Here is an 11,940-nt window from a genome sequence, read left to right on the forward strand (position 1 = left end):
CCAGCACCTTAATGAATCTGTCTGGTCAATAGGTGGCACACCCTTGTACTAACAGTGTAAGACTAACTGTATTCCCTGGTTTTAAAACCAATCTCTTATATTCTTTGAGGGCCACTGTCCTGCAGGTTTTAGATGTTTTCCTGCTTCAACACACTCAGTTCAAATGAAGAAGAGCTTCTCAACACCTTGTTCTCAGGTTCTGCATAAACCTGTTGATGAGCTATGGCGGAGGGGAGTGCAAGTATAAAAACAACAAAAACCTGCGGTGCAGTGGCCCTTGAGGACCAGAGTTGAAGAACCCTTGTTATACCAGTTTAAGAGGATTGTTTTAGCCTCTTATAGATTTTTGAATTTTTTGCACGTATTGTGCACGTGTAAACAAGGGGAAATTACATCCAACAATGACTGCACATGACAAAATAATAATAAATAAATAAAAAAATAAATAAATTTAAAAAATGGAGTTACAGGGATGTATTATGCTAGGATGTCCTATTCTGTCAAATTGAGATTTCCTATTGTATAATGCTGTCTATTTGTTAAACACAACTCACTGTGTTTGCACCACTGATGAAGTGATGTGAGAGAACAGACACTGAAGAATTTAATAACCAAATGTGCCACGGCCAAAGCAAAAGTCCAACACATACAAAGAAAATGTGTTCACTTACTTTAATGGAATTACAACATTGTACATCCACATAAGCTAAGAACTTTGCCACAGAATGACTCGAGGACAAAGACATTTTGTACCAAAAGGACACTTTGCTGGGCAGGTATACATCTATTTTCATCTCAGTAACTTGTTACATAAGCCTGTCTATGAGAGGTATGTTAAATATCTAAAGGACAAATACAAATGATGTCAGTGTTTCCAGCATCCCCAAGCTGAACACAAAGAAAGCAGGAGGCAAAGAAGCTGCTGTGAGAGCATGCGTCAGTAGCCCTCGTCTGAGAATCGTGTCTTAGAGTCTTGAGAATTTGGAGAAATTTAAATCACTGTGTGCAAAATTCTTGTTTGACATTCAAAAGGCAGGTGCATCATGTAAAAAAACAAACAAAAAAAAAACTGTGAAAATCAGAGGCATTTGTTTACTTGCAGCATGGAATGTCTGTTGATGGGGAAAACCTGTTTCCGTGAGCAGGTGACACTGACATGTGCTCTGTAGATACATGAGCACTCATCTTGAACTTGCCTCACCCAACAGCAAATACCTTTAATGTCTCTTTTTGTGCAATGACTGGGCATCAGTTATGAAAAGGGAGTATTTAAAAAAGGTTTCTGAAATTAGTTTCTCATTATGTATGCTTAAGAAACAACAGCAAAGGGTCATTGTTGATCTTATCAGGAAATGGCTTGTGATACTCAACCTGTTAGTCTGCTTCTCATCTCTCGATACCTTCGACATAAACAATGACAGAAAAGATTTTGTCAGGTTCTTGCAAGGAAATACAATTGTAATAGGTGTCATAATCAGGTGTTTATACTCAATGGTCAGAGAAAGTGTTCAGGACAACTGGATGCTTGACAGAAGGCAGAGTTGGTTCATTTATAAGACAGAGAGAGAATAATATTAATACCACAATCAAGTATTTTATTTAAAGATTTCCCTGGAAGCTGACTTTTCCAACAAACAATCTGCACATATAAGAAGCTGTGGAATTTGTGTTGAAGTTCAACTGCAAAATATCAAACAAACTCCTATCAGTGACATCCATATCTGGAAATCTGAAGACATCAAGCTCATGAGACAATCAGTAAATGACTTCCATGCATTAGTGACATGAGTGAGCAAAAGGAGGCCAGCTGGCAAATCTGGATTCTCTGGGCTTCTGAAAATGGTTTTATAATTGGCTCTCCCAAGTCTCCTGTGTGTAAGACTTGCTACTGAAATGGCCTGGTCCTGAAACAAAGTAACCTCATTGTAATACATGACTGAGCCAAATTAACAGTCTTTACAGCAAAGATTGATTAGCGCAGTTTTTTTTTTTGTGTGCAACAGTTTGCATTAGGTAGAATTTCAGCACACCTCTTAATGAGACAAAACAGTAACCATCATCAGCTTTGAAGGCTACAACTTGAGAATCAATACACCAAATTGCTGATTTCTTCATCTCATGTTACTCTGTTGTGCCCTTGGATCAATTGAGCATGCATAATTCATAAGCATGACTGTGCAGCAGAACAACAGGAAATGTTCCCCGCAAATATTGCCTTGGCTTTTACTGGGTCCATTAAGGAATGTACTATGCCTGAACACACTATTCTTCCATTTTCCTTTTCGTTGTTGGGATGGGGTTGGGTGTTATGGAAAGGTAAACGGTAAGGTTGTTTCCATAGTGCAATTATTTTGTCTTTATTTAAAAGCACTGAAATAATAACATGATGCAGAATCAAGTAGAAGCGGTTAGAGCCACATCCAGCTGCAACCTGTCAATTAATAATCATAGTTTTAAATGAAAAAACTAAAGCACAGATGTGACTGTTGAAGTTTATATTCATTTGCTGCATATGGTAAAGATATGCTTGGGATAACTGTTCTTTATGCATGGCCACAAGCTCAATTAGTTTAATTATTATTTTAACTAAAAACAGTTCATGTCAATATAATACTAATTAGATGTTCACGCGTTCATAAAACACACACATTGTACTACCAGTTCACATTCATGGGAAAATGGGAAAGCTCATAAAGAGCTCATAAATCATGTCAAGAAATTACTGCTAGGGGGGAAAAAAAAAACTTCTGCACTTTATAAAACCCTTTTATGCTTTTTCTCAACAAACAAGGTTAATCCTTTGAGTGGGCCACTAAAGTCAACAGGTCTAACTATCAAAACAAGATAAACTCTACATCTGCTGTCTCTGCTGGCAGACGGAACAGTTACATGGCAACAAAAATTGTTCATCTTTCACGTGGCTTTTAGCGATAACAATTTCCGATAAGCTCGTTATCGTTGAGCCTTGTCACAGTTAAAAGGCAAAAGCAGAAACAGGCAGAGCAGGCGACTCACATTAACCTGATCTTTTGGGTTTACGTACTGAAAAGGCAGAGCTGTGGGTTAGCTTCAACCTATTTGAAGGTTACCATGACAACAAATGTGCCAGACCTTGAGGTGTCTTTTACCTGCCTGACTGAAAATATTTACAAGCAGAGGATATGATGCATTTTTTAATTTTGAAGGAATTGTAAATCTACTCAAATCAATGTTCTTCCCTTCTTTTCCACTTTAGAAAGGTGGCACTGAGAGCACACCAAGTTATTAGATACTACATTTATTTCATTTGAGCCCTCAATTAAATATCACTTTGAGTATTAAGGGATATGAATAATTCACTATATTAGGGGGTAACCTTGCAGGTACATGGACAAAATTAAATGACACTAAATAAATGCTGGAATGAACTTTGACTACTATATGTAATTAAAACTGAAGGCGAAGCTGCATTAAAGCTTCTGCCTGCCTGAAAAACTTTACTTTTCTATGATGAGGACAAAAAAGTGAAACTGGAACTGAACTTAAATACTTGACATTTCATTTCCCAAGGAGTGTCATGTGTTGTACATCATTAATTAACAACAACTGATACCAAGCAGGTATAATCATCAACATTTGTCACAGAAGCAACTAAATTAACATTACACACATTAATAAATAAGTTCAATCAGCAGCTGGCTCCAGATAATATTTCTCTGCTTCTGAACAAGCAGTTTTTTTTAAGCAAAGTGGCAGGTTTCATGTGAGACATTTACACTTATAACTACAAGATTTTTTTTAAATATATATCATTATTCACAAATATTCCTAAAAGAAATGTGTTTTAATTAGCTTATGGGTTCAAGTCATTGACAGCAGTGCTCGGTAAATGCACCACTTGTCATTCTGAAGTCACCCACATTCAGGTCTTGGATTTGGCAGAAGTTGCTACTAAAACTGGCAATGAGAGAGTTCATGGTGGCCACACAGCAGCCATATGCAAAAGATGACGCAATCATGCATCCACATGCTGGTTAGGTGATGTTCAAATGGAATGTGGCAAAAGCAAATCAAATGCTTTGAGTAAACTTGGATCCTACAGCAGAAAACTTTTGTGTCAGGGTTAATCCACCCTTTTCTTTCACCATTTCTGTTTTCATTTTAAAGCCATTTTGATGTCTTTGAAAGCCATGTAGCCTCAGAGTCATAAGATAGCAACTACTGTCAAAGGTTGACTTAGTTACTTTGTGATTTATAAAGGTTGTTACTTTCTTGGTTTTGCTTGTTAAGAGCATCCAGTGCTGTCTGAGTCTGCTTCTGATCCTCTGTGGAGCAGTTGGAAACAGCATTAGCCATGATACAGAATTTGCGCAGAAGGATCTTCCTGAGGAGCAGATAAACCCACGGGTCCAAGATCTGGTTGAGTGAGGCCAGACGTATCGCTGTCAGAAAGAAGTTGCAGTCTAGTTGGGTATCACGGCCAGACATGTGATTGGAATTTAGTGCTTCTGAACATTCATGGGAGGACACCTTGTTGGAGATCATCCTCAGCATCAGTACCTGAGGAGAAGATAGTTAGAAAGATCTTTAAGTCCTCCACATTGAACATGTTGCTTAACTGAACTGCTATTAATAAGCAAGACAATAACACAATGTTAACAGTCTGTGAACCTTCTCTCTGTGCAGCAACAGTGCTGTGACTTCTATTAATATGACTATGGGGACTATGAAATATGTGACTGACAGTGCATGACCTCATAACACAATGAACAGACCCCCAAACAGAACCCCTAAGTGGATTACCTCTTAATACCAAAGAGCAGTAGCATTTAAAAGGAATCATACAAAGCACACTAACTGTTTTTTTGTGCATGTGTGTGTGTGGATGCAGTGCAGGAATAAAAATCACATGAGGGGTGAGTAATATGGGAACTTAAAGGGTTGCAGTGTCATTTTTGCATTACATTGCAAACAGGAGATGAAGTACTTCCAGAGATGAAAGCTCTAAATTTGTCTATAAAAACAACCAATAACGATTAAAAACCTTTAATGAATTGAATATTATTTCGACTGCCACACTCTACATGATTATGAAATCAAGTCATTTTGCACGAATCAGACATCTATCATGACTGAGTCTTTTGTGATATAAATGCATGCTTCTGAATTTCATTTATAGTAAAAGTTTAGGCTTCAATTGCCTTAGAAAACATACCAGCAGGGGAGACCAGCATATTAACAGGACGCACATAATCCCTAACAGCTGAATGACGGTCTCCGTGGTGAGACGTTCCCACTGTTTTGAAGATTGAGAAGTGCCAGACTTTGTTTTACACCGGATAATTAAACCTCGAATCGTCATTACATTGCAGGAGAGTGTCACAAGCAGAGAAAAAATCCCAAGTACAGCGAAAGTAATGGAGAAGAACATGCTGCCCGCGGCTTTGCTGTCCCCCGTGCTGATGAAGCACCAGGTGCCCGGCCACTGGCGGGTGTATTCGCCGACCCCTGCAATGGGCAGCAGAGCAAACAGCAACACAAGACACCATATGACAACCAAAATTTGCTTTGTCACACTTGTCCTCATGTTATTCGAGTACCAGTGGGGATTTGTTATCGCCATGGCCCTTTCTATCGCCATGGCACTGGATAAGAAGAGGGCGCACAAGCCAAAAGTTGTCATGCACACGCCAAAATAGGTGCATAGCTTGCCAGATGGATCGATAAGTTCCCATTTCAGACCAGCCCGGTAGACAGATATCACAACTGGAGTAGTCATAAGCTGCCCGAACAGGTCAGTCAATGCCAGTGATCCAATGCAAAGCAAGAAAGACTTTTTCCTTCTATTTTCCCTTTTTCTGTAGGATATACACACCAGAATGAGAGCTAAAGAGTTTCCAACCATGCCAGTTACCATCATGGTTATTGGGAATCCAACAGATACAGTTCCACAACTGGAATTTCTGGTGAAATTGTTTTGGCGCAATGTCGCGGAGATGTTGGAGCCCATCATCTCTTCTATGGTGTTTTTAATGGCCCCCGGAGTAGTGCAATCGTCTATAGTCATTGTTAGGCCAGAGTAAAGTTACATATAGCAAATATCCTTTCTGAAGCGGTCCTGTATGATTGTGCGCTTCCAGCTTCTCCGAGTAAATGCGGTGCGTAAAAGCGCGTCAAGCCTTTTACGCGATGGAGGCGGGACTTGGGAAGGGCGCAGAGCTGATGTTGCCATTTTTAAATCAACAAAATAAACATAATATGTGTAAATTTTTTAGCCTACAATATCAATTTTTACGAACAGGAGCAACTGAGACAAATTTAAAAAAATGCTGTTTACATAAAAAAAAGTAATTGATGCGATCCATAGGCACATATACCCTCATGCAACTAGCTCAAACAAGACCATACTGCGAGAAAAGCCAAAACCTTATCTTAAATAAGTGTAGTTTCACCAGACAGCATGTTTCTCAGTATCAACCAAGTGCACCAGAGCAGCTTACTTAAAACTCTTGAGTCCCCTTCCTTGTGTTTATTGTAGCCTATAATTTGTGATATTTATACAGATTAAATGCGAGAAGTCATCTTATTAACTTGTAGGACATAACTTTAATTGCTTTAACAAGCTGCATCTGTTTCAGTGCTGCTTATCTTAGAAGCAACAGCTGCCACCTGTTGGCCGTAATGTGAAGTGCAACATCACTTTCAATAAAGGCGATTGTAGACAGTGACAATAATAACCAAACCAATACATCACAGCTTTACTTTGGGTGAGCTATTAAAAGGTAAATAAAGTCACTTTCATCCTTTAGTACCTCAAAACACAATTTTAGATGCTTATCAAAAACTTTCAGAAATTTCTAAATCAGAAAATGTCCTCCCAACTATATACATTTGTTCCACCAGTCTTAACTTCGTATTTTATTAAGACAAAGGCCACTAACCACAGGGACCAGCAGCCTACTTTGAAGGTTTCTTTTTTTTTTTTTTTATAGAATCTTGCTTAATTCAAGTTTCCTAATGAATCTACCCAATACAGTTTGAAATTTGAAGTGAACCAATTACCAACATGTACCTTAAACTGGTCCTCAAGGCCCATTATCACACCTCTCAAGAGTTTTACCAGTGTAACACCCCTTATTTAAAGAGGCAAAATATAAGGTTAAAGCAGCTTCAAGGACACCAAATCACTTAGTACAGCTTCTTGGGCCAAACCTTCTCAGCAGCAGTAAGATTTCTGCTTCAACATGTAATGAAGGGTTTATTGAGTAGAATTTGACAAGCTATTGTATCCGGTTAATATAAATCAGGTTTGTTGGAGAGCAGCATGAACAACCTGAAGGACGGTGGTTCTTGTGGGCCAGTTTGAGGTAAAGGACTTGTAGACTTCACCTTATTTCATAAATACTGAAAATCCCTCTATTAGCTGTCAGCACTGCACACTGATCGCCCAGTTGTTGAGAATTTGGCTGAATTGGAAACACACTAAAATAATCCTCTTTTCAAAAACACAACACTAAGGTGTTCATCAGAATACATATAAAATCTTTGCAGGTTTCCATGTTCATTAATATTTCCCATTGTCATCATTATGGAATTAAAACACAGTACTACAAAGAAAAAATGTTGACAGGATTTTATTTACATGTGTACATTTTAGTCGTTATACCAATAAAAAGACTATTGCCACAGTTTACCCTTAAATGTTAGATGTTTATGCCGAATTGAACAGGAGCAAGAAGAGATTTTGAGTTCATCGTTTCCAAAGCGACAGAATAACTTGGTACAAAGGTGTCAAAAGAACCAACAATCGTGTGAAGAATAAACACACTTGAAACCTAAACCAAAGAATGTTGAATCTTCTGAGATTAGATTAAAACAATATCAAAAAGTAAAATACTTACCTTGAAAAACACAAAACATTTTAAAAAACGGCCAAAACTTAAAGCTAAATCTTAGCTATTCTAAATTGATGATTAAGTATTTTGCTTTTTTTTTTTTTAAATCCACCCCCCCAAAAAAAGAAAAATTGATGAAAATTTATCGTGGAAAAAAATGTTCTTAAGATTCCAACCAAACATGGTTTAAATGGAGTACACTCTCTACACAGTACATTAGTTTCTTTTAGGACCAAACATTAATATTTATTGGACACCTAGTTACAAACATGGGATGTATGTGGCTTTAAAAATGGAGCATGTAGGTAAAGACAGGGTCAGGTCATGTGCCTGCCTTTCTTGAGGGAAGTAAGACTTGAGAGACTTTATGACAATGAGCAGTATACTGAAGGGATTCGAATGTTTTCTTTGCCACACGACATGCACTTCCACTAAGATTCCTTTCCTTGGTTTAAAGGCCGAAAGAAAATTATTTCTTTTTTGAACTGGAGCCAGAATGGGATGATCCAGATGAATGGCCACGGCGCCTGAAATCACAAAAACATCACGGGAAGAACGACAAGGTCAGCAGGCTCTGCGAAATGCACATCTCGTATACATGAAGCAAGGTCTCCGGATATAAAGAATTAACACGGCAAAATGTGAACATCTGTATGTAACTCTGAACATCCCAAAAGCGAGCAGATGGCTAGCAATAATCAGTGCCATTGTGGTATTCCACAGAAACCCAAACCTTTCGGACGAACGTGATCTAGAACGCCTCCGTTTTCTCCCTCCAGATGAGGACCTGGAGCGACTGCGCTTCTGTCTCCTCTCAGGTGAGGAGGAGGGTGAACGGGACCTCTTCGGGGGAGAGGAGCCCTTTCCAGACCTGGAGCTGGATCTTTTGGAGGAATAAACCAAGCACTAAGGTCAGTACAATCAAGACAGGGCCGTACCAGTGTGGGTATTTATCAGGCTTCTCTGCATAAGAGCACCTAACTATAGATTTAAGGCACGGAGAAGGTTCGACCTAAGAAGCTGAACTGCTCACTGATTAGAGGTCCTTAAAGTGGCTTTAAAATCGATAATATTTAGCTTATTTTCAATATTTTGCATTAAGCTGGTAAGACTCCTGAGAGAGGCGTGATAAATACCCCAGATGTCTATCTGGAGACCTGAACGCAGTAGCAGTAAAGCTCAGTCAAGCAAGTCAAGACTATTTATACTCTCAGACCTAAATTAAACCTGGAATAAACCTGAATCTATATAGAGAACTATGTAGTTTCTGCTTAACATATGATCTTAGGAGTAGAACTGTTCTGGAGCTTGCTGCCCCAGACATACACTCTCTAAAGGGAGAGAGTGCATGTCACCTCATTCACCTGGAGCGAGACCTCGAGCGAGATCCAGATCTGGAACTGGAAGAGCTTCTAGATCGGGATCTGAAAAACAAAAAAATAAAAACTTTCCAATATTTTCAAAAACACGGGGAAACAATCGTGTACATGGTTAATGTGTCAATGCAGAGCCATGATAGTCAAGTGGGCTTGAAAGTTAAACTACTCCTGTAAAAACTTGGCAAAACAATTCCAAACACATCAATCATATATGGATAGTGCATGTATCTATCAATAAAAAGAGACTAGGAAATTTCTGAAGGTTTTTAAAGGCCAAGCTGCTATCTAAAATTACAATAATAAGAAATCAAAAACATTTTGAAACCCAACAAGAGAGATCACTGACTCTCCACGAGTTTTCTTGTATTGTAGATGAGGTAGGGTTAAAGAAAAGGTGAAAACATCAAATCAGTAAAACAGGACATATAACTGATATAGATGATTAAATCCAGAAGGAAGATCGAGCTGATACTGACATTTTGCCCGGAGTTACCCTTGACCTGTACCCTTTTACCTGGACCTCGACCGAGAACTGGAACTGGAGGAGGGCGAAGAAGAGCGGGACGAACCGGAGCGGCTGCCCTTTTTCTTAACCGGTTTTTCATCATCGCTGGCATCCAGGTCGTACTTTGACAGATCACCATCTTCGTCATCATCCTCATCATCCTGAAGAAAGTTAGTATTTTAGTAATATGCAGCATCACTGGCTGCTAGTATAACATATGACAATGTACACATCCAGTCACTGCTCTTACATCCAATTTGTATTTGGACAGGTCACCATCTTCATCATCTTCTTCTTCATCCTCATCTTCTTTAGGCACTTCTTTCTTTTCACTTTCTTTAGTGGAAGATGTGCTGTTGCTCTTCCCACGGTACTTTTTCTTTTTCCTACCAAACTGTAGCAAACAGAAATAATGCAGCCACTTATCTGGTCCTCTGTCAATGATAACTTAAGAGACTGAAATACATCATTTTACTTATTCGTGTATTAATTTTTAATAACTGAGTGGTAGATTGTACTCACCTCATCATATTCACCATCAGATTCCTCCCGTTCAATATACTCCACATTCTCCCTTTCATTGAAACCTCCACCATAACCTGAAGTATCATGAAAAAAACAAAACAACATAAACTGTACAGACCTCAACATAAAAAGGAGAATCTTGTACAAACTATTGAGTTACCTGTTCTTTCTTCAAGCTTGGCATATTTAGGAGTGTTACACATGTTGCACTCTGATCGTCTAGCCCAATTCACATTGCCACATCTTTATTAAAAAAACAATGAGGAGGGGGGGTCAGATCTTTGTCATATTTAACACATTATTAGATATCTAGTCACCACCTGGAATGGCTGGTTACATCTGTAATTGTGTAAAAAAAAGGTGCAATCTTCAAGTTGAGATTTACAACAACAGTCTCATAAACAACAGATAGTAGTGACATACGTTTTGCATTGCCAATCGTTTGCACTAAAGAGGCCTCTGCTCTTCTCAGCAAGGGTTTTCCCAATTTCTGTTCCTCCTGCTTTCATCATCTTTGCCTCTGTGGTTTTCTCTGTAAGAAAAAAAAGGCATTCATAACAGATCAGTTTTTATGGGTGTATTAATCTTAAGCGAGATAATAACCGTTCTAAGAAGAAAAATTTACCTCTGCCACATCTGTTGCAACTTGTTCTTCTAGCAAAGTTCACATTTCCACACCTGAAACGGCAGAATAAATGAATCATTTGTGTCTGAGCTGAGTGTGCTGCAAACAATTTGCCTTACCACAGCTATCGATCTATGTTAATAACGAAATTAATTACTTAAGTTCGCGAACGTGATAGTGCTAACTTCGAATAAAGACTCTTAAGTTACGATAAGGTTGTAATAACCACACACGCTACTGAGACACTTGCCCCAGCCCACACAACAGAAAAAGTAAGCTAACTTCATATCCTGTGCATATCTACTGAGAACCGAAACTCTTAACACCTAAATATATCCAAGCCCCTGACTGTAAATGATCAGCGGGTAGGCATTTATTCATCATAATGATTAGCCATCGAGGTGGAACAGATAAATAAAATAGCATGTTTGTTTAGAAACTTGCTGAGAAACGCTAGCATGAGCAAAATGCTAAAAGGCCTAAGCTAACTCACGTCAGCGTGTTAGCACGATCAGCAAATTAAGCATGCGTCTGTTGCTACATGTAACCGGCGATGTGCATGCTGCGACAACATTTTGCGGGCGATCTTACTTTTTATCTGGACAAATCCAGTCCCCATCGCTGACTCGAAAACTCTTCCCCGACATTTCCGTGCCTGCTAGCGCGCTGACACTGTGGCGGTGTGCTCACTGCTCACTATGTTCATGTAGCGGCCGTTAGCTCACCTCCCACCACTGCTGCCTTCAGGTTCCTTTCAGTAGCTCGTAAACGTCATTGCTCATGTAATTTGAAGAAATGGTAGACAAAGTAAGATATGTCTTGTGGCAACGCTTAACGCATGTATGCACGAACACATGTGAGCCCTATATTTTATAAATGATCTTACTATAAAAAGGCTTTAAGTGTAATGTAATATTTCTGGTGTAATAGCGTATAGCTCAAGAAGGATGCAAATTTACAAAGTACTACAAATAACGGCATAATAATGGCTTTCTGAAGACATAGCATAATGTCTTCTCAGTGTTGTGTATT

The 11,940-nt window shown here is 38.8% G+C and overlaps 2 protein-coding genes across 4 annotated transcripts; both read right to left on the reverse strand.

Moving 5' to 3' along the window:
* Positions 1 to 1,574: 1,574 nt before the first annotated feature.
* ptger3 (prostaglandin E receptor 3 (subtype EP3)) lies at positions 1,575 to 6,114 on the reverse strand. Its single transcript, XM_042007251.1, has 2 exons — positions 5,195 to 6,114; positions 1,575 to 4,539 (listed from the first exon to the last, which is right to left on the reverse strand). Exons 1-2 carry the CDS (start codon positions 6,044 to 6,046, stop codon positions 4,216 to 4,218), a joined length of 1,176 nt encoding a protein of 391 aa, XP_041863185.1. The 5' UTR covers positions 6,047 to 6,114; the 3' UTR covers positions 1,575 to 4,215.
* Positions 6,115 to 8,208: 2,094 nt separating this feature from the next.
* zranb2 (zinc finger, RAN-binding domain containing 2) lies at positions 8,209 to 11,689 on the reverse strand. Of its 3 annotated transcripts, none has more exons than XM_042006699.1 (10): positions 11,500 to 11,644; positions 10,909 to 10,961; positions 10,707 to 10,815; positions 10,444 to 10,526; positions 10,281 to 10,357; positions 10,009 to 10,152; positions 9,768 to 9,919; positions 9,239 to 9,298; positions 8,608 to 8,757; positions 8,209 to 8,401 (listed from the first exon to the last, which is right to left on the reverse strand). In XM_042006699.1, the coding sequence occupies exons 1-10, from the start codon at positions 11,553 to 11,555 to the stop codon at positions 8,344 to 8,346; spliced, it is 942 nt and encodes a 313-aa protein (XP_041862633.1). In that variant the 5' UTR covers positions 11,556 to 11,644; the 3' UTR covers positions 8,209 to 8,343. The 3 variants fall into 3 exon arrangements, with proteins under 3 accessions (XP_041862633.1, XP_041862632.1, XP_041862631.1); XM_042006698.1 differs by adding an exon at positions 11,679 to 11,689 and having other exon boundaries at positions 8,260 to 8,757; positions 11,500 to 11,597; XM_042006697.1 differs by having other exon boundaries at positions 8,260 to 8,757; positions 11,500 to 11,646.
* Positions 11,690 to 11,940: the final 251 nt, after the last annotated feature.

The sequence above is a fragment of the Melanotaenia boesemani genome, chromosome 14 (genome assembly GCF_017639745.1).
Source record: "Melanotaenia boesemani isolate fMelBoe1 chromosome 14, fMelBoe1.pri, whole genome shotgun sequence".
NCBI classification, from domain to species: domain Eukaryota; kingdom Metazoa; phylum Chordata; class Actinopteri; order Atheriniformes; family Melanotaeniidae; genus Melanotaenia; species Melanotaenia boesemani.